Here is a 22,389-nt window from a genome sequence, read left to right on the forward strand (position 1 = left end):
TGGAAGGTTCCTCTCTCTTATTCTGTTTCATTCATGAGAATAATTGAGGGTGTAATTAAATGCAAATTTCAGATGCAGTCACATACTTCTAGATCTAAACACAACAGTGATGCCTAAGGAGAAGGAATGATTTAGAAAAGGAAGCTGATGAAAAGCCTGGCACAAAAGAAGACCCATATGTTGTTTTTCGTAATTGTTTTCTTTAAGCTGTTTCCAAGGTACACAGTGGTGCATAGCACAGTGGGGCGCAGCATTTATGCAGCCAAAGGGTCACAGTACAGGCTGGGGGCTGCATGTGTACGGCTTTTTTATGTCTTTCAGTGATTCTCCAGTCTTATCTTCACATTTTTGAGGGTCTCTTTACTGGTATTGGGGGAAGCTGCTGAAGAGTTGGGCAGGCCTTTTCTATTTGTTCAAGACAAGCTGATAGAACAGCAGGCTGCTGATGCACCAGCTGCACATGCTGCAGAAGAGCTCTTAAAGTTACAATGTTGAATGTTTCTCACCACTGCAGTGATTTTCCCAAGGACAGTTCTGCTGAGTTTTTTAAATTGTCACAATTCCTTTTGACAAGGATGGTCAGAGTCTGTTGAAGTCAGTGGAAAGATCTCTATTGGATCCAGACTTCTTGATGGCTCTGAATTGGACAGGTTCCCATTGATGGTCTTTTTGACATTAGTGTTGTATGGAATGTTGGGCTCTTCAGTGATTTGTAATGGAAAAGGTTATCTAATGTGGGCACATGAGCTGGAAAACTAGGCAGGGCTTGGAAGCACCTTAGTTCCTTACCATCTGTTAGTAGTGGTTTTGGGTTTGGGAGCCGCCTGGGCTTGCTTGAGAGGTCTGATCCCATCAGCAAGGAATGGTTCCTCACTTGAAGCACCTCACCCCTGTTCAGCTAGCAGTGGCTCATTTTGGTGGCTGAATCCCAGCAACCTCCTGGCAGTACATATGCAGTAGATTATGTGCAAGACAACAATAATGACCCCATTACCTGCCTTGGCTTTTTCCCCCACTAGTGTTTTCAGTGCTGGAATTTTACTTGGAACCTCCAAACTCACACTTTATTTTTCTGTAAGAAAGCATTTACTCTGCCTCCAGGTCCCATAGCTATTTTTGTAACAGCTTGAGCATCTTGCAATTCCTTCTTAAGACACTGCACTAACTTTGTGCATTTCTGCTGGTAAAAAGGTCCTTCATATGCTTGAATGGACTTGCTTGTGCAGCCAAGGATCCTGCTTTCCTTTTATGCCCTGACTTTTGATGGCTGGTGTGATAACATTTACAATTACATCACATAGCTCTATGCTCTAGGTATTGACTTTAACAAAGATTGTGAATAATTCATTCTCACTGTAACCCTGCCAAAGTTTTGTCTATCAAAGCTACAAATACCTGTGCTGGAAGAAAAACTTTCTCCTTTCTGGCATGCCAGTTTCCATGTTCGACTCTATCCTGTAGCAAAGTCAGTCCATGCCAGCTGTTGCAGAATTATAAAGTGGCTCTGCCATCGTGGAATTGTCATTCAAACTTCACAGTGCAATTAGGCAGGAGGGCCAGATAATGTATGTGTGTCTCTGTGAACCTAAATGAAGTGGAGTACTCCATGTAACTTCCTTTAACTGTTCCAAATTTGCGTTTCTTGTATTTCTTCAAAATGTGTGATTCCTCTGTATTTACTTAATCTTCTCCTTGTCCCCCACAACAGTCAGAATGGGACCTGTACAGTGTCCAGACGCCAGAACACCATCCAGGAGCTTTTGCAAAACTGTTCGGATTGCCTGATGCGAGCTGAGCTCATAGTACAACCCGTGAGTGTTTCTTGTTGTTTTTATCAAAAGTCATCATGAATATTACAGGGAGTGAATGCTGTGTTGTTACCTGGACTCACAGGCTCTGCTTCTTCATCTCCTTTCTCCCCTTTCAGCTGTTTGTGCGAGGCAACTAAGAGTGTAATGGCATACCTCCTTCCTGGATCTCTTTCTTCCCTCTGTACTCTGTTCGGTAAAACTGATTGAAATGCACCTGGTTAAGAAAAGGGGGGCTTCTGATTTTTAAAAAAAACAAACCCATCCTCAAACAGATTGTACTGCATCTTGTTTTTCAGTTTTAGGTTAGGAACACTACAGTGTAAACAGCTCTTGCTAATATTATGACTACATACACTCTTTCAGTGTGTCCTGTAGAATATTGTCATCATTTTCTGGGCCATAATGAACCTTAATCACCATAGGAAATACCTTCATTATCTTTATTTTATTTTTCCAGATGATTCCTAAAGAAGTGTATGAAACTAGATTAAAATCTTCTTGACTGTTTTAACTCAAATGCATACAGGTGATCTTTGCAGTACAGCACCCTGGTACAAACTCATAGTACCTGGGGATGGGTTACTCACTGATGTTAGATTCAGTCCTGGCAAGCATGGGATGTCCTCTGTTCCTGCTGAAGACAGAGGAGGTGCAGGGTGGTGAGTGCACCCTGCTGCTGAGGCCACTGAGATGTGAAAACCCTTCACAGTTCTGGCAGTAAATGCGATTTAATGCACACTTTTGGACCCTCTTTGGACAGAAAATTCTTTCAGGAATGAACTCTGTGGTTAGCAGTTTATTTCCTTTTCAGAGATACAGGACGTGAGACCATGTTTATATAAAAATCAATGCCAGAGTAAATACTGCCTTTTGTTAAGGATTAATATTATTCCAGTGCAGTTAAAAGAAAGACATGTTTAGTTCCAGCTTGGTGCCACAACATGCATTGCTTACTTTGTTTCTTTCTTTTCTTGCTAAGGGACAAAGTAATGAGGTCCATAACATTTTGTTTGCAAAATCAGGTCAAAGCTGGATTATGTTTTGTTTAGCATGTCAGCTGTGTCAGCGTGGGGTGAGGTCAAAAAGCAGTGTCTTCCTGCTTGAAACACCACAACCATGCTGGTCCACTGGACTGAGAGGGTGCATGGAGAATTTGCATAGATTTTGGGTGATAAGGTGGGATGCAAATGTGATGATGCATGGAGCTGAAGACGGCAGGGTGCAACCTGCATTTTTGTAGGAGGGGGAAGTTTTAGAACCTCAGGGAAACTTGTGAAAAATCAGGAGCAATATGCCAACTCCCACAAAGACAGTGTTTGCTTCTCATATTCTAAACACAAGAGTATATTGTCTTAAAAACTTAGCACACTGTGTGAAGCCTTGGCTCCACTGAAATAAATATCAGTCAAGATGTGCTGTTCTTTATGGAATGTTTTGGTTGATACTACATCTTAATAACTTTCATATTTTATTTTAATAAGGACTTTTCAGCAACTGTGGCTCTTTTGTTATTTGGCCTTCTGTCAGTCAAAATTGGCAATCAGAGACCTGACAGTTTAAACTTATCATGCTTCAAAAATAATCAGTCTTCATAACATCTCTTTTAAAACAACCAAGATGAATATTTAATTTAATCTCCTTTTCTTTTTTTTTTCTTTGTTTGTTTTTGTTTTAGGAATTGAAATATGGGGATGGTGTCCAGATTAGAGGGAACAGAGATCTGGAAGAGTGTTTTGCACAGGCAAATGACCAAATGGATATCCTGGATGGGCTGATCAGAGAGATGAGGCAGATGGGCCAGCCCTGTGACATGTATCAAAAGAGGTATTGTCAGGGAAAGGTTGGGGGCGGGAATGTGACTGATAGAAGTTTGTGGTATCTCAAGTGCTCACCTTCTGTGATGTTGCAGGATGTGATAGAAGTCAATAAAGTGGAACTATATCTGTTTCGGGCATGCTAACATGAAAAAGGGCCTTGCAGTATTGTATTTCTGATGGAAGTTCACACCTCAGTTGTCTTCACGAAATTTTAGTTAGTATGTTTTTTCTCCAGCTTTTGCTTTCAGCACTTTGTTTTGAATACCTGGTGGTCCAGTAAGACAGATAAATTACTTTGTTTCTATGCTTTCCTCACAGACACTAAGTGGTTCCTTCCCTTTCAGGCTGCTTCAGCTTCAAGAGCAAATGCGTGCCCTGTACAAAGCCATCAGCGTTCCCCGTGCCAGGAGGGCCAGCTCCAAAGGCGGTGGTTGCTTCTCCTCTCAGAGTGGCTCAGGCTGGGATGAATACACAAAACGTGTCACAAGTGAATGTCTAAACTGGATGAGGCAGCAGAAGGTAAATCTGTGCAAAACCCAGAGACTGCTAAAACTTGGTGCTGTTAATGATTGTTGCCTCATATGTAGTAATGTTTTGGTTGCCAGAAGAAAAGTAAGTACTCATGAATGCCTGCATATTATTCCAAGTTCATCTTTCTGCCCCACTATCCATCTCCCCAGTATTTTATGTATAGTGAATTTCCACTGAAATACAAACATGAATTTGGGGGCTTCTTTTGCAGAGGAAAAAGTGTGGAAGTTAGATTTGAAAGCTAAATGAGACACAGCTGTTAACATAACAAAAGGCATTGGAATATTTGTGTTAGAAATTATTGTGCTCAATATTTCCCTTCTTCCTTCCTTCCACAGAGTTCCTTTGATTCATAGTTATTTTAACCCTTTACACAGATAGGACCATCTTCACAGATTTAACCACTGTCCAGTGTTTTACGATTTTTCTCCCCCTCATGCCTGTTCTTTCCACCATGCCTTGCTGTATCCCAGTACATGCTCCCACTGAGACTAGGATAACGTTTCCCCTAGTAATGTGGTGAGATGTGGGAAAAAGTTCTGAGCAGCTGAGGTTTTCTGCTGATGTTTTTCTGTTTTTTCTGTCTGGATGGTTAGCTGATAGGAGAATCAGGTGGGCAGAGGGTTGGTCAAATTTCCAGTGCCGAATTAGGGAAAGTGCAGTGAAATCAAGCCTTTGTTCACATACTGGCAGCCAGCCATGACTGCCACTGTTGCTACAGTCTCTTTAGATTGTTCAAATATAACTAGAAGGGTCAAAGTCCTGTAACTTGTAAATGGCTGAATGAAAAATGGTTTTGTTTCTTGGATCATTTTCAACACTGCCTTTGAAGTCCCATGCTTGAGTGTGGTTTATTGTTATCTATTGACTCACAGAGATTTGACTCCAGACTGGTAATTTCTAAATTCAGTCCCAACCCAGAATGAAGATATCTGTTTCTTTACTGTGCACATGCACAGACAGGCATTCAGAGAGAGTCGTAGTGTGTCTTTACAGCAGAAAGGAGGATCTGGAGTTTGAGGAGCTGAACTGCGAATTCAGTGGCTTTTAATATTTGGAAAAATGAAAGAAAGAACTGCAATCAGTTCTTGGGTCAGTAATTATGAATAGTATTACTATTTTCCAAAGCAGTTTCTAGAGATTTTCACTTGGCATCCTACAATAAATGTTGTCAAGATGCAAGACAAACAAAATGTTTTATAAAAATTTCAGTTTATCTTTTTTTTTTTTCTTTAATTTAGTTTGACTGGATTTAACTCAAGTTATTGAAGTTTACATGAGCAAATTTAAAATGGAAATATAATGTATTGGGCTACAGAACTTAACTGGGTATTTTCGCATGGACTGCATGAATAGCATTGTTTGATAAAGTCATAGTTTGTTTTCAGAGTGATAAGAACATAACTATACTGTAGAACATAAAAGAACAGTTTGATCCAAAGAAAACAGATGAAAGCACAATACTGAGAGTGCTTCATCTAGTCTAATTATAAACAAATATTTTTCCTACTTTGTTTCTTCTGCTTTGGGAGCTTAAGTGACGACAATTTAAAGAAATTGTAACCTCCTGTTCTGAACTTTCCTTTGTTCAATTTTACTCTCTAATGCATAGTCATGTTTTCTTCAATTCCATTCCTTTATGCTCCAGTTCGGGCAGTAATGTTGGAAATGAAAGTACAAATACTGTTTCTTTCTCCTAGGCTGAAATGGAGCTAGTGAAGTGGGGGTTTGATGCAGCATCCATTGAGCAACAAATAGGCGACCATAGGAGAACTCACAATGCCATTGGAGACTATCGTTGGCACTTGGACAAAGTCAAAACAGATCTGGTAATTACTGGCTTCCCTTACAAGTTACTTAGTCTAGATTTATATCCTTGGTTTACTGTTGTTCCACTACAAAAAAGGAAGATTGAGTAGTTCATCCTCTCTTCAGAAAGCACTGGTGTCATGATAGCAACCACTTTAAACCCTAATTTCATGATAAATTTGTGTTTCACTTCTTTTCCCAGATTTTGAAATGAAAATTTAGTAGCTATTGAACTTTTTGTTGTACATACCAAGGCTGACAAATAAATATTGTAACATTTTTTTGTGTGAGAAGAATGACTAAGAATGATTATTTTCACTTGCTGTCAAGGTATTTTAAACTAAAAAGTGAAAGAATAGGGTGGATGCTCAGATCCAGGCTTGAGTCATCAGGGTTTTTTTCTGTGAAACATGCAGAAATTCTGGGCTAAGCTTAAAACTTTTCTTAAGTGTTGATCTTTTTACTTTTTTTCCCCCTTCTGAGACTTCTGTTTTCCTCTGAATTTTGTGATTGGAATAAAGAAGTCACTAAAAATGCAGTTAGCTTCCTCTGCTATCAGCCCAGCAGTTAGGAAGATGAGAAGGGAGGCTTATTTATTTCTATTCATCTTTTCTCTAAATTGGGAGGAAGACAGTGCAGTCCAAAGAAAAGACACTCTGTTCTGGAGCTCTGATCTCTCAAGCAAGCTGAAGAGTGAAAGGGATGTTAGTCCTTTTTCCCTTCTGCTTCAATTAGGAAAGGTGATAGTCTGGCCCTGTGGAATACCAGTTCCAAGGCTGGGCAGGTTATCAGCCATAAAAGTGGGAATAAAAATCGTGGCCTTCAGTTCCCATTGTAATTTATAGTACTTCATAGTCTCCAAAGCTAGCTCCAGGACTAGCTAGCATAGGAATTTGGTACAAAAAGAAATCCAGTTTCAAGTAGTTGCATTGGTATTACAGGTGTTATGTGCAGACTTGTCTATATGCTAAGTGATCCCTAAGGGTAGTAAGTTTGTCTGAGCCTTGGTTTTATGCTTCCTGTGGTCCTCCAGTGGTGCATCCATCTATGTCTTCTGTAGGAATTTGCAGGTTACCACCTGTAGTTATTATGATATTAACACTGTAAAGGAAATATTAGCCAATAGGCAACTTGTGAAAGGCTGATTGAGTATTTCCTGTGTCTTTTTCAGCGGGAGAAGGCTGCGGTTCATCAGCTGGAGGAAGAATATGAAGGCCTACTGGTGAGCATGAGATGTGTTCATTTCTGATACCCTGTATGACAAAGGTGCTTTTGCTTTGTTAACACTGGCATGGTAGTGAAGGGACACTTCAGGTTTTGACAGCGACAGAGTGACAGAATTATTGAAATAATTCTATTCAGCAGTAAACTGACAGTGCTTTTCAGTTTCTTGATTCATTTTGAGTCATGAACTTGAGATTAATTTATTGCCTGGTGTATAATTGACTTACTCCCACAAGGAAGTTTCTAGTTTGCACTAGGTGAAGGGAGTTGGTCACTAAGCAGGTGGAGAGTGGAACTCTACCTTCTTAATGGGAGTAGTGTAGCGAAGAAATTAGACTGTATATGATGCTTAAAAAGTTACTCAAAGGTGGGATTAGATTCAGGTTCTGTGTAGGGCTGTGCATCTTTCCTGCTTTGGATTTTCGTATAAAATACAGTGACAATCTTATGAAAATGGTTTATTTAACCCTTGGGATCAGAAGCTGATTCCTGTGCACATTTCAAGCAATAGGGTCTGTATTACGATGTGAAGACAGAGAAGGTATTTTTTTCATGAAGTGTCATCTGTGCAAAAGGTTCTACAACACCAAAGATGTTCTATGAGCAGCAAATGCAAGTAAAAGTGATGTTAAGTGTTCAGACATTTCTTGGACATTTCTTTTCCATGCCTTTTTGCTTGCCTGCATGTCTGCTACATGTGTGTTTGAAATGACTTTCAGAAGCTGCTGGCATCAAGTTCCCATTGTTCTATAAACATGTTGTCTGCTGCCCATTGCCATTACATTTCATCAATAAGCCCAGGCACATTATCTGCTGTCCATTGCCAACAGCTTTTATAGTTGTGTGGGTTTTACTGTTATTTTAGTAAAAAAAATAATGATAAAAAAGACATGCTGTGCTGTGTTCTTGGCTTCCCTTTCTCCACCCAGCACAGGCATTCCTGTGTTTATGGCTTCTCATTTCTGGAATTCCTTGCAGAAATACTCCTTTGAGAGAATGGATCAGCTTCGTCAATTCCAGAACCTCATTCAGGCCACCAGCAGAGAGATCATGTGGATCAATGACTGTGAGGAGGAGGAGCTTCTCTATGACTGGAGTGACAGGAACACTGATATTGCCAGGAAGCAGGAGTCCTTCTCTGTAAGACAGCTCAACATTCCCCCATTTTCCATGGATCCTCTTTTGGAATAGTGAGGGAGGAAGAGCCTGTCTCAGGAAAGACTCATCACTGGGATGGGCATTTCTTCATGTTTCAAAGTTTCTGGGGATTTTATCAACCCTTTTCAATTAAGTACAGTGTAACAACCTTTAGAGTTAAGATAGGACATCTATTAAGAAGATTATTCAGTGAGTTGTCATGGTTTCTTTTGACCTTGGAAGCTGGCCTTGGCACAGTCCACTGTGGACTAGTGATCCCATATAGCTTGTGCACATAGTCATTATGCTGGCATGCTAAGCTAAGGGACTTGAATCAGGCAGTTTAGTTCTCCCTGTTAGGACTATGCAAGGGCTAGGGAGGGCCCCTGTATTTGGCCGTGGTTATTTGTCATTAGGAAGTAGAGCTATACCAGAGGCTCTTTTCCTCTGATGGTTTTGCCAGCAGCACATTAAGTGCGTGGTCTGAGGTAGTTTGCACTGCTCCTTCTCATCTGTGGGTATGTAGGGAAATTGAGCATGTGTGTTTGTTTAACCAGTGTTGGTGCTGATCACCAAATTGAAAAAGGAATGAAGGTTCACACTACTAAGAAGGTACTTTTTTTAGTTCAGTTGTTTTGGGTGTTGCAAGATACAGTCATTTTTACTTCCATTACTCCTAGGAAAGGCAGAACTTTTTGTGCTTTGCTCTGTGCAGCAGCAAGCCTAGAGACTAGAACTGAGATAATTGTACCTTCCTTGATTCTACTGTGTTCATAATTAACTTCAGTACACCAAATAGAATTACTACATAGTGTTAGCAGGGATAATTTTACATTATCACAACTATCTGGAAAATTTGGAACAAATCATCCTGTGCACTGTACCTTTGGGAGTTTGTTTAATGCTGTGGTTTTGTTTGTTTAGAAACGCATGAGTGAACTGGAGCTGAAAGAAAAAGAACTCAACAAGCTAAAGCAAGAAAGTGACCAGCTAGTGCTCAACCAGCATCCTGCTTCAGACAAGATCGAGGTGAGTGAGACACACTTGTGTGATTTCACTTGCTCCTTTAATTGCTACCTGGGAGAAGTTCTCAATGAAAGTTCACCAATGAAGTGCTGCCTCTGGACCTGAGAAAGGTTTGCCTGCCAAAAAGCATGTCTATTTTACCCAGCTCTATTAAATAAATGTTACTACCTTCCCCTACAAACCTGGCCATAACAACTGCACAGTGATAGATGCATGTAAAAATTAATTCTAAGCTTGGGGAGTTATCTGAGGGTATGAAATTGCTGTATCTAGTTAGAGTTAACTACAGTGCAGTGGAATTTATGGTAGGAAGGCACGTCATTGTTGCTGTTCTGCTATCTTAGTAGGCATGTTTTGAAAAAAGTCACACCCTTTGTTGAGGGTTTATATTTAATCCAGGTGCAAATACTTTCTCCAACTGAAACTGATGGTGCCTTTAAACAGCTTAGCCAAGACAGTTTTGCTTTCACAGCTTGGCATACATGTACCTTTCAATTATAAAGGCTGCAGCTATTTGGAAGACCTCATTTTATTAAGAAATGTTGTAGTTCTTATAGTTTTAAGAGTGCATAAGAACCCTGAAACTGAAAGAAGCTAAAAGGAAAAAAAAATAATCCTTTCTGCTTTTTAGTGTGTTCACTTTTTTAACTGTTACTGTGTTGTGTAAAATCATTATTCCTATTTATCCTGTGGTCAGTTTGTCTCTTAAAAGAAAGATCCTTGTAGGCTCTAGTGATGAAGTAAAAGTTGTATGTAATTTTCTAAAGAATATGCATTAGGACTGTGTGAAGATTTTGAATTGAAAAACAACCAGCATAAAAAGTCATGTTGGGCAGTATTCCTTGGAAGGAGGAGAACACAGCAATTTGCAGTTGAAATATTTTATTTGCAGCACTGTTTGTGCATTTCACTCTTTTTTGTTAATGCACCTCAGGCTTTATGCCTCTTCATGCCAGATATGAACAGACTTCTCTTTGTGTCTTACAAGCAGGTATTTAGCTCATTTCAGTGAGGTAGATGCTTAGAAGTTGCGGAACTATTTGCATGAGTTACATTGTTCTGATGTGCGTGAATTTGTTTTAGCAGATTTCTCATTTGCATTTATGTGGAACATAGACAATTTTGCTCGAGTCTAGGTATGGGAGAGAGATCAGTGTGGTGATTTCAGCTGTTTTTGTTAGGCCTACATGGATACATTGCAAACTCAGTGGAGCTGGATTCTTCAAATCACCAAATGTATTGATGTTCATCTGAAAGAGAATGCAGCTTACTTTCAGGTGAGTAGTGATGTGGAGAATTCACATTACTTTTGTTAAAAGTGTGAATCCCATCACAGATATATTTATTGTGCCTAAGACACTGTTGCATGTTATAAATGCTACCATTCTGCCAGAGATGAACTGAGATTTCTCATTAAAGGAGTCGATCAATTTTTAGCAAATATTTTTAAGAGCCATGTGCAAACGAATTCACAACTATTCTTCTGTAGTTCTTTGAAGAGGCCCAAGCCACAGAGTGCTACCTGAAAAACTTACAAGACTCCATCAGAAAGAAGTTCATCTGTGATAAGAGCATGTCACTGCAGTCTTTGCTGGAGCAGATCAAGGAGCTGGAGGTACTGTCACACTTGCCTGACAGGTTATGTTCTGTTTTTCTTTTCAAATCAGCTGCCCTTTTCAGATACCAAATGTAAACCCAGGTGCACTGCAATATTTATGTACAGTACTCTATGAACTTGAAACCATTATGGTATATTCCTGCACACTTCACAGAATCGCAGGGTATGCTGAGTTGGAAGGGACCCACAAGGATCATCAAGTCAGGAAGCCTACAAATGGACCAGTGTTGTTTTAACTTGTGTAATACTGTTTGGGAATTCTGATTTCTTTTTAAACCTGTAAAGAGTCCACCAAATTCCCAAGTTTCTGACATACTAGCAAATTTAAAAAAATGAAATACTTTTTTCTTAGATGGTAGAATAGATTTTACTTCAAAGGATAAGTACATTCAATAAATGATTCTTCATGTCACTGTATCACTCTCGTGTCTTTGAAAGGACATAGCTCAGCTTTTTAGCTGTTTGCTTATCATGAATTAAGCACTCTAATCCCAAACTGAAGAATGGTCAGTGATGTAAAAGGCCAATTGATGAAGTCAGGTTTAAGAGTGTAGTTATTATATTTTGTTTGGTTGGCAATGATTTTGTTAGATTCTTTCAATTTAGGCCTGTGTTTCTTAAACATCACTGTAACCACATTGCAGATCTGTATGGAAAACCTGCTATGAAAATTTTGAGAACTTTGCATCTTGCCAGAACTGCAAAGTTACCTAATTTGATGTTTCTCTTTTATTTTTAAAACTGCAGTTTTACATTATAGGCCAAAGACTCGTCCCACTAGAGCTAATGTAAGTTTTGCCTACTGTAAGCTCGAGATGAATCCCTCTCTTAATAAAACAGTGAAAACTAGATGACATTTCTTTTTAGAATGATTTTGTAATATACAATTAATTTTTACAGAATGAACGAGAGAGAATTCTTGAATATAAGAGGCAAGTGCAGAGTTTGGTGAACAAATCCAAGAAGATTGTGCAGCTGAAGCCACGTAACCCAGACTACCGGAGTAACAAGCCCATTATCCTCAAGGCTCTGTGTGACTACAAACAGGATCTGGTACTGTATCCCTTTTTGGCTGAGAACAAACATCACATAAACTAGAACATGGCAAGTTAGTTAGTAAATAAGCTGTTGACATGATAGGTATAATCCCTTTGTCTGCTTTTGGTCCGCTTAAATTTCTTCAACAGAAAAAGCTCTTACTTTTCTTGCCATTATGAATAAACAAGCTAGGTTCTAAGTTGCAATTACTAATATTAGTCTGTTAAATATCATTAATACACACATTTCAAATTAGCACATAAAAGTCTTGTTGATAATAGGATTAGAATTGTTGACACAGGTCTTCCCAGCGTCTACACTTTTTTTTGGTGACTGTTCACCTTTCCAGTGTCTCTCTGGATCCTTAGGTGAACATTTCATGTAACAAAAGGTGAGGAATGTACCTTGGTACATTGGTATCCCCATTTTTTTTGGTGGATAGAGTATGAAATGAGCGATGTTTTTGATTCCTCCTCCATACTGAGGCTGCTTGGGTTTATTTCTGTTTGTGGTTTTTTTTTTTTTTTTTCCTAACAATAGGCTTAGATGGGTTTTCTGCATCCATGATTTTTCCTGCTCCATGACCACACCCATGGCTGCACTGTGTCAGGATCTCTGGCAGTTGGGGCTGGTGAATCTAGCTCTGCCACACTCACTCCCAGTCTCTTTGCAAATATGGATGCAGCACTATGTATCCTTAGGCCTTGGGCTCACTGGCTTACAGCCATACACGTTGCATAGCTTACCATGGCCATGTGTCCACATTCAGTCTTTGATGTTTGTCAGGGCAAGCTCCAAGTCTGATGATGAACCAGACTGGCAACTGCTCAGTGTTCTGTGGCTCCTGCTTGCTTTTTTTTTTTTTTTTCTGTTTTCTTCATATGGCAACCAGATTCAGAGTGAAGTGGCTGATCTGTGCTGATCTCTTGCCTCAGTATGAAGCCAACATACACACCTAGACCTGGCAACTGGGAAGCACTCCTGCTTCTGTGATTCGCATGCATCTTCCTTGTCTGTCTCTCCTAGAACCCCCATTTTACTTAATTAAAGAAAAAAATTGTTATGCATTTCCTTACAGAAAACAGTGCGCAAAGGAGATGAATGTATCCTGAAGGACAATAATGAGCGCAGCAAGTGGCTGGTGACTGGCCCTGGAGGAGTGGATATGCTGGTGCCATCTGTCAGTCTTATCATCCCACCCCCCAATCCATTAGCAGTCGATCTTGCTACAAAGTGAGTTGCTGCCTGCGCTTGAACGCCTGCCGCTGGGGTTAGATAGAGGAGCTCACTCAAAATAGCAATCACTCACAAAATATGATCTGTGCCTTGATCAGAGTTCACTCCCCATGCCCCTAAGGGTGGAGGATTAAGGACTAGACCATTGACTTGAAGGTCACACTTCAGTGAATCTTGCTGGAATCTAAGTTGGGGTCTAAAAATATTTAAACATTAGCTTCTACAAGGCTTTTCTTACGTCTAATAATGAAACTCATGGATAAATTAATTTCCAAGATTTTTTTCAAGTAGGAAACAAGCCTTAATGCACTCCACATCTGGTGGATGTTTCTTGGGATGTTTTGTAGCTGTGCTACAGGGACAGATGCATTTTGATCATGCATTTTCTTTTCTCATGTCAGAATTGAGCAATACTACGAAGCTATTTTAGCTTTGTGGAACCAACTGTATATCAACATGAAGAGCCTGGTGTCTTGGCACTATTGCATGATCGACATTGAGAAGATCAGAGCGATGACTATTGCCAAGGTAAGACCCCAGCTGACCCTACCTGCAGACCAGAGACATCCATGGCCTGATGTCTACTGTCCCAAACAAAGCTTTCGGTATCCTGTGCAGATATATGTTCTGCAAAACCATGGGCCTTCCTTTTGCTGGGTTGCATGAACAATTACGTATGGAATTTGTGATTTTATTAAAGGAGAAGCAAAATGATATCCTACTCAAACATGATATGGATAAACAGGAAGATAAGCTAAGGGAGTTTATTATATACTTGCTGTACTTGTTCCCACTGTGCAAGTGCATGCATAGACAGAGTAAGAGGTAGATTTTCAAACTATCTTAAGTTATGAAATGATTGTAACAAGAATAGATTAGCTCAGCAGGTACTCTTAACACCATACTTTTAGAGTCAGCCTGGGTAGGTTTTATTCTAGCAATTACTTTGTGTTTTTTCTATGTGTATTAGTTTATTCTTTATTGACTAACTAGTCATAAACCTTCACCAGTAGCTTTTCTTTTTATTTTATTTTATTTTATTTTTAAAATCCCTTCTTCCTTATTTCAGCTGAAAACAATGCGTAAGGAAGATTACCAGAAAATAATAACTGACCTGGAGATCCATTATCAAGAGTTCCTCAGGAATAGCCAAGGCTCAGAGATGTTTGGTGATGAAGACAAACGAAAGATCCAGACCCAGTTCACTGATGCTCAGAAGCACTACCAAACCTTGATTATACAACTGCCTAATCAACCACGACAGCCACAAACAGGTTTGTCATCCTCCTGGTTTTTGAAGAGTTTAGACTGCTTGGGTTTCGTTGTTCTAGGAGTTGTGCATGATACATTCTTTTTAGGTGAAAATGTTCTCTTGAACAAATTAATTGAAACTTGTTCAACAACTGTTCTGCTGTCTCCCAACGTAAAAAATTTGGCCATGTGCAGGGAAGATTTTGTTCTTTCCTCCAAAGTTCATGGAACTTGCTGGGAAAATGAGAGGAATTTAGTCCCTTTGATATGTTTTCAGTTATTATGAAGCTATGTTTGGGGAAGCAAGTTTGTCTTTTGTGAAAAAACTGCATAAGGACCCAGATCTTCTGCCTGTTCTCAGTTCTACAGATTAACTCAGTGCTGAGATCACTTGGGCACAACACTGGCTTCCTCTGTGTGTGTGCTCAGTCCTCTGGCAGTTGACATTTACTCAATTCCCTTTGCAGTGGTCCCAACTGAGTCCTGTCCTGTGGGTTCCTCAAACACCGTTATCATTAATGAGAGAAACCGAGAGCATGAGAAGCAGGAGGCCTGGCTGCTGATGGAGCTTCAGAAACTTCGGCGTCAGATTGAAGCTTCTGAGATTCAGATGGTTCAAAGAGCTCCTCTGGGAGTGGATCAAGGGGCTATGCATGACTTTTCAGTCAGAATAAAGGATTTAGAGGTAATTTTGGATATTTTTCTTGGAGCATCTCAAGCTCGGTATGACTCTGTGTGGCAGAGCATACTGCAGTTCTGCTTCTGATCAGTTGGGAAAGACACACGTCTTGTGCAGAAAAGTCTCAGTTGGAAAATAACCATGATGATTTGGATTGGAGTTTAGCTTCTAAGTAGAAAAAGTTGATTCTTGAATTTTAGAAGTCACATTCTGCCCAGTAAAAAATACAGGAAGACTGATCTCAAGTGGCATGAGCTTGTGCTAAGCCTCATCCAGGGTAGAGCACTGTTAAAATCCTTTTCCAAGGACCCCGTTTTACTACCTACCTATGAAGTGCTGTCTGTGGACACAGACTGGATATATGAGTCCTACAGACTCTCCCCCTCTCCTAGTTCTTAAGATTTATAGGAGACTGGAGAGAGAATATTATTAAGAGAGGAGAACAGGTTTAGTATGTGAGAAATTCCCCTGAATCAATGAGGTCGCAAAGGTACTAAGAGCAGAAGGACCTTGGCATGTCTACCAAGTGCAGTAGGCAGCTGGCAGTAAAGCACTTTGCTTTCAACAGAGATGAGTTTCAGAGCAGAGGGGCTCAAAAAGAGGTATTACCTATGGCAGACTGTCAAAAAAGAAACTGCTCAATATTACTTGCCTTGAAGAAAGCAAGCTCAGTCACTGCTTCAGTCCTCAGTCAAGCTGGTTATATAACAGTAGACTATTCGTATAAGGAGACCAATTCCATATGAGCTGTGGAATGATCAGCCAACCAAAAATGTGTAAACCAGGCATTTTCTTTCCTTAGGGTGTGCAGAATGACTCTCAAATAATGGCTGAAACCCTCAATAAGCATAAGGACTTGCTGCCTAACTTCAGAGGCTCTGAAAAATATGTGTACTTGCAATCAGAGATAAATGCTCTATTTCAGAAGCTGGAAAATATTAATGGTGTTTCTGCTGGCTACTTAGACAGGTAAGAAAATTGATGTTGTAGCCATAAATATTCACTTTCTCCTATAATTCTTAGTCCAGATACCTGCCTTTTGTTGACAGTAGTGTAAAATTGCACCTTCTTCTCTATAAATTCTGTACATGTGGGTAGAAACAGACACGTGAATTTCTTCTCTTTTCTGGAATACTTTACAAAAAGAAAGTGTGAATCATGGGTATCACAGAAAATTCTTGTGCTACCTGTTCTTTTAACTAATCATCTGCAATTAGAAATATCACCTTTCCTTTCCCAGACCGCAATGGATTTGTCTTGTATTTTTTATTTTAGCTTGAATGCACTGAGGTGTCTGCTCCAGGTTATTCTACAAACAGAAGACGTGATCAGAGTTTTTGAAGTCAGGCTGTCTGAAGAAGAGACTATTCCTTTGGATCTTGATAAAGTAGAGGCTTATCGGGCTTGTCTGAAGGTGAGGGGCCAAGACCCAAGGCCATGGAAAGACAAAATTCGTAGCTGCTAGCACTGGTCTATTAAGCTGGGTGAAACCCTTGAAAACCACAGGAGATAGAATTGCTGATCTTGTTGTATTTTACGCATAGGCATACAATGCTTTTGTAAATCAGGCACAGTGCCACTGGATGGTCGAGGGAGGTGATTGTCCCACTCTACTTTGTGGTGGTGTGACCTCAGCTTGAGCACTGTTTTGAGTGTAGTTTTGGGGACCACAATATAAGAAAGATACAAAGCTAATAGAAAGCAACCAGAGGAGGGCTGTGAAGGTGATGAAGGGTCTAGAGGAGATGCCACAGAAGAAGCAGCTGAGGTCACTTGGTCTATTCAGCCTGGAGAAGAGGAGATTGATGGGAGATCTTCTTGCAATTTACAACTTCTTCAGAAAAAGAAGTGGAGGGTCAGGGACTGATCACTTCTCTCTGGTGACCAGTGATAGGACCCAAGGGAATAGCATGAAAGTGCCAGGGAAGGTTTAGTTTAGTTATTAGGAAACAGTTCTTCATTCAGAAGTTGGCTGGGCACAGGAAAAGGCTCCCCAGGGAAGTGGTCATAACACCAAGCCTGGCAGAGTTCAAGAAGTATTTGGACAACCCTCTCAGGCACATGGTGTGATTCCTGGGGCTGTCCTGTGCAGGGCCAGGATTGGACTTCAACGGTTCTTGTAGGTTCCTTCCAACTCATGATATTTTATAATTCTATTAAATTATTGAAAGGAATATATGGGTTATTATTTCTTCCATCCGCTGGTTGTTGCTGCCCCCACAGCAAAGGCAGTTGCATGAAAGGTTTCCATACAGCATTATCTGTGTTTATTTGTATCACTCTTGAAGGTAGATTTGAAGGCAGTATCTCCTTTCTTGCAAACAGGCTTGTTAATTGCCCTTGTTGTCCTCTAGTTGTAACACGTAAATTTGAGTATTGTTGTGTGTCTTAGCTTTGGTTAGGGTCTGTGTCAAACCTTACAGTGAAAACTATCCGTCCTCTACAAGGGGAGAAAGCAAATAACTGTGCTGAGCAAAAAGTTGGCTTGCAGATCCAGTCTTTTTCTGCCATTGAGCTGGACCTTTTTGCTGGACTGAGTGCATTTGTGAAAACAAGGACTGTTTCACTGTTTCCTGTTCTTAGGTGTAGTAGGGAAAAAGTGTGTAGGTGTCACAAATGCAGTACAAGCAAGTCACCTTTTTATCATTTTAAATGAGAGCTGCAGTTCAGTTGCTGGGAGTTGTTCTTAACTAGTGTAAATTTGAACTACACACACAAAAAAATAAATAAAATAATGCTTGAGCATATTATCAAAGGCTGTAGCCATCCCTGTGACTGGGGGATGCAAGGCAGACCACTGCCTACACTATATATTCCATTTGGTGATACCCTACAGTATGTGAGTATGTGTGTACAAACAAGTGTGTGTTAAAGAAACATCTCCATGTAAGATGTTTATAAAAAATGTAAAGAGGAAAAAAAAAAATCTGTGGCAATTTTTCCATGTTTAAAAACTGGATATGCCAGTCTTGAGGCTTGATTCCACAGCTGTTGCAAATGCAGGGATTTTTTGTACTTTGCTGAAATTTTCTAGGCAGTTGTTTCTAGGAACAAGCAAAGCTCTTGTTCTGCTCTGGTAACTGCTCTGCATAGTTCTGAGAAACTGAAACGTTCTCTTCAGAATATGACCACAGAGGGCTTTGGTTTAGCAAATTATTTAAAGTCTAACTTTAAACAGATTTTTAAACCAAAGTGTTCATCAGAGTAGGTGTTTCACTTTAAATATATTAAGTCCAGCTGACATCACTATACATACCTTACTGATTTAGAAACAATATCTTTAGATCCCAACACATTGTGCATGCTATTAAATTGGTTAAATTTCAGTATCTTCTCAAGAATAAAATATATGATAGCATTTTGTTTCTTTCTCCAGAAAATGAAAGCAGACCTAAATATGAAGAAGTCACTACTGAATACCTTGGAAAATGAGCTGCAGAGAACACTTCAGATTCACTCACAGTCTTGCCAGTCATATACTCTGTATGACATGGACATTGGAAAGTACTGTGACAAAGTTACCCAGCTAATAGACCGCTGGCAGAGAGCTGATAAGCAGATAGATAACAGGTTTGTTCATATTTCCACAGCTTTTTTCTTATTGCTATTGCTACTAAGATCATCTTAACACTGAGTCTAAAAGAACTGATGTGCAATAATCTTCACTTCCAAAGGACACATGGTGACTTCAGATCAATAAGACTTAAGCAACTGTGAATAGGTTGAACATACTTAAAAAGGATTGTGTGAGTCCAAGCAGAAAAATGTAGGTAGCCATGTAAATGTCTAACTTATGTGCTAAGGAGCTGTTGTCATTTTCTTTTTTGTTTTAATTCTTGATAATGTCCTTGGATTAAGTACTTCCGATCAGCAGTTTCCCTCTCAAACTATTTGTGGCTGCAGGTAAGGTATGGTTAGGTTCGATTTATTTTGTTTTTACTTGAGGACAAAATGTAGTCCTAATAATAAAAATGGACTGGTTGCTGGTTGTTCAGTGAAAATTTAGAACAAGAATGCTGAAGTCAGTGAACTTGATTCTTGTCACAGCAAGGTTTTATCCATCCCTCACTTAACTGACAGGAAGGCCCAACCTCTGCATTGCAGAGTTAATCAAAAGTAAGGCACTAAAAAACCATATTGGGTGACTAATAACCAGTACAATTCTCAGGTTTAGTATATGAGAAATTTATTTGAAATTTTTCTTCAGAATCTCCTATTCAGAGCTTCCCATAGTTTTACATGGTTTACTACTGTGTCTCATTTCTGAAAACTGTGCGAAGAGAGAGAAGGAGAATGCACTTTGACATTCATTTTGACAGGTTTTTTCCCTTTTTTTTTTCTAGATCGTGGGATTTAGAAAGGCAGATCAAACAGCTGAAAACTTACCGAGATCTCTACCAGGCTCTGTGCAAATGGATCTGTGATGCCAAGCGCCGGCAGGATTCTATTGAGTCCATGAAGCTGTGCGATTCCAACACTATCATGAGATATCTACATGATCAGAAGGTATGCAGCACCTGAACAAGTTGTCTTTGGTTATCTGTTTTGCTGTACAGAAACTATCAGTATCAATGCAGTCTGCAATACAATGGTCTGTTTTGAATTATAAAATACATAAGCTACTGAAACCCACCATGTGTAGAAGACAGGGGAGAGGAAATATTATTACCCTCATTACTTTCTGTCAGCACTGCTACAGATTATGAACAAGACTGTTTTTGGCTCCTACATGTTCACTGACACTTCTACACATCAGCTTTGAATTAATTCAAGGGACTGTAAGATGATGCAATTTATGGGACAAATTACAGCACAAAAATGAAAAATGAGGAAATAATCTGAATTAAAGTCAAGGAATTCTCCCTCCCCAGCTCTGGGGTATGTTCAGTTTTTGGGTGTTCTTTCTGAGAACAACCTTCTCATGCCCATCTACAGGTCATTTCAGGTCTCAGCCCCAGGAGTTGCAGTAGTCTCCTGCTACAGGTGCTTTCTGATGGAGGCAGCATGTACAAGAGGAAATACTGGTAAATCTTGAGGGAGTGTTTCATGGCTCACTTTTCTCTTGACAGAACTTGCACAGTGAAATCTGTGGGAAGCGAGACAAAGTTGAGGAGCTTCTCAAGCATGCAGATCAGTGCTCAGCTGCAATTAAGGTACTTGGATCTCAGCATTTTTGTGGGGTGTGGTTTTTCACGGTCAGGCGCATTTCATTGTCTCTGCTCTGCTGACGGGTGAAAAGTTGGCTGCCTGATGTGTGTGTACAGAAATTGCTGGGGTAAAGCACTTCTGTGTATAAAATAAAATGAAAGCAATTTTTTAGTTGCCACCTGAAGACTATGGGATCACACAGCAGGTACCAGTGAGAGCTTCTCTTTAGGTGAAGCAAAGCCTCCTTCTTGCCAGACCAAACTTTCCAGTTCACATATTAAAAAATATAAGGGAGTGAAGAACAGATTGGTATCTTATGAATTCGGTCTGACTAGGATCTGATCTAGGAGGAAAGACAAATGCAGGTTAGCAGGAGGAATGGTGTGCAATAGCCACGCAAACCAATAACGTATGGAGGGAGTGGTTTTGTGGTCCTTGCATTTTTATGTCATCTTTATATCCGTGCCTTCTGCAGCTCAGTCTTACTCTCTGTGACAAAGATCTTGCTATATATGTGATGTGGCATGTGTGATACAAAAGAGATGGAGAGACAGTTATTTCTGATGAAGTTTTGGCTGATAACAGTGCTTAGAGTAGTTGCTCCCATGAATCTTTCTCACTCACACGTAGCCCTCAAATAACAGAAACATTTGTCTTTTTTGTAAACCATTTTTTCTCTTTTTCCCTTGTCACTCTCCCCTATGAATCTCCACAGTGGCACTTGACCTGATGAGCTTCTGTTTATGACAGAGGATCATCTGTACATGGCCAGAAATATAAAAAAGGGGAAAATGTAGCTTTTATTAAGAAAACAAAACCAGAAACCCCAAAACTTTGTATTTTCTGAAGTACAGACTCCCACAGTATTCCTTGGCACTTACTGAAGAGGGCTTATTTTCATCTTGTTTTTCAGGACTATGAACTACAGGTTGCTTCCTATAGTTCGGGATTAGAAACGTTGCTCAACATACCTATCAAGAAGAGTGTGGTTCAGTCTCCTGCAGTGCTGATTCTACAAGAGGTATCTTTCCTTCCTCCCCACCAATCTTTTGAATACATTTGTTTGTCCATGCAAGCCATTCTGAGTCATATCCAGCTGTATTCTAATAATTAGCACTGTCATTGGCAATGTGCGCTAAGGACGTAAGCATAAGGAATTAGTGCAGAATAGTCTCTGTGCTGTAAAACCAGACTTGGGCTTGTTTAGACAAGTAGATTAGCCCTCAGGAATTTACCTCATTCCTATTCAATGTCCATTGCATGCATATTGTGAGAAAGGAAGATCTGTGCCCCAAGTGGTTTAGTCACTTTCAACCTGGGAACTAACTACTATAAAAAATTTAACTGAGGTTACTCGTGTCAGACAGGAAGAGCATGATGAACCAGGGGATGAAGGCTTGGATTAATTATCACATCAGCCATGGGGGGAAACAATCTTGAAAAAGAAAAGTGTGGGTTTATCAGAAGGAAAAATTTATACATTTGGGGTCCTCAGAAAGTCATGTGAATTTGTGAGGAGAATTTGCTTTTCACTTTGTCAAGTGATACGTTTCCTCAAGTGGATTGGAATCCTGTAAATGATCTGGGCATAGGTATATTCATATCTAACTCTGTGGTACAAGCTGCTAACAATTCTCTTTCTTTTCAAGGCTAACGAGGCTCAGTCTCGTTATATAGAGCTTCTTACAAGATCAGGAGATTATTACAGATTCTTGAGTGAAATGTTAAAGAGTATGGAGGACTTAAAGGTATTGTAATCCTTTTATTTTCTTTACCTTTTATTTCTATCATAAATGAGCAAACCATCACTGATCAGAGACAGAACACACAGTGTAAAGTAGTGCACAAAACTATATCCTGAACTCAGAGGTGTCCTACAAAGGGAACATGCATCTTCTGTAAAAGAGTACAGTGTCTTACAAAATTACCTCCAAGGTCATATAGGAGGTGAGGTGGAGAGCACTGCCTTTCTTGGTAAATAGGAGGTGCTTATCAAAGTATGCAAGACATCCTTCTCTGCCCATCCCAGCCTTGATCTCAGTGAGAGTACGATCACCTCAGCGC

At 39.8% G+C, this 22,389-nt stretch overlaps 1 protein-coding gene across 6 annotated transcripts in view; it reads left to right on the plus strand.

The window, feature by feature from the left end:
* Positions 1 to 22,389, plus strand: part of DSP (desmoplakin) — a 72,547-nt gene that overhangs the window by 41,930 nt on the left and 8,228 nt on the right. For 5 of the 6 annotated variants that reach the window (XM_050309204.1, XM_050309213.1, XM_050309231.1 and 2 more), the window contains 21 exons: positions 1,709 to 1,811; positions 3,487 to 3,635; positions 3,973 to 4,147; positions 5,860 to 5,988; positions 7,140 to 7,190; positions 8,171 to 8,332; positions 9,254 to 9,358; positions 10,537 to 10,632; positions 10,845 to 10,970; positions 11,874 to 12,026; positions 13,090 to 13,244; positions 13,649 to 13,775; positions 14,317 to 14,521; positions 14,966 to 15,183; positions 15,980 to 16,146; positions 16,453 to 16,591; positions 18,554 to 18,747; positions 19,521 to 19,683; positions 20,247 to 20,330; positions 21,239 to 21,346; positions 21,975 to 22,073. In XM_050309204.1, the coding sequence (XP_050165161.1) occupies positions 1,709 to 1,811; positions 3,487 to 3,635; positions 3,973 to 4,147; positions 5,860 to 5,988; positions 7,140 to 7,190; positions 8,171 to 8,332; positions 9,254 to 9,358; positions 10,537 to 10,632; positions 10,845 to 10,970; positions 11,874 to 12,026; positions 13,090 to 13,244; positions 13,649 to 13,775; positions 14,317 to 14,521; positions 14,966 to 15,183; positions 15,980 to 16,146; positions 16,453 to 16,591; positions 18,554 to 18,747; positions 19,521 to 19,683; positions 20,247 to 20,330; positions 21,239 to 21,346; positions 21,975 to 22,073 (2,908 nt within the window). Of the gene's footprint in view, positions 1 to 598; positions 651 to 1,708; positions 1,812 to 3,486; positions 3,636 to 3,972; positions 4,148 to 5,859; positions 5,989 to 7,139; positions 7,191 to 8,170; positions 8,333 to 9,253; positions 9,359 to 10,536; positions 10,633 to 10,844; positions 10,971 to 11,873; positions 12,027 to 13,089; positions 13,245 to 13,648; positions 13,776 to 14,316; positions 14,522 to 14,965; positions 15,184 to 15,979; positions 16,147 to 16,452; positions 16,592 to 18,553; positions 18,748 to 19,520; positions 19,684 to 20,246; positions 20,331 to 21,238; positions 21,347 to 21,974; positions 22,074 to 22,389 lie in introns of those variants that run through there. The other variant, XM_050309221.1, reaches the window with a different exon arrangement.

The sequence above is a fragment of the Myiozetetes cayanensis genome, unplaced genomic scaffold, assembly GCF_022539395.1.
Source record: "Myiozetetes cayanensis isolate MyiCay16 unplaced genomic scaffold, myiCay2020 scf1, whole genome shotgun sequence".
Classification (NCBI taxonomy): Eukaryota; Metazoa; Chordata; class Aves; order Passeriformes; family Tyrannidae; genus Myiozetetes; species Myiozetetes cayanensis.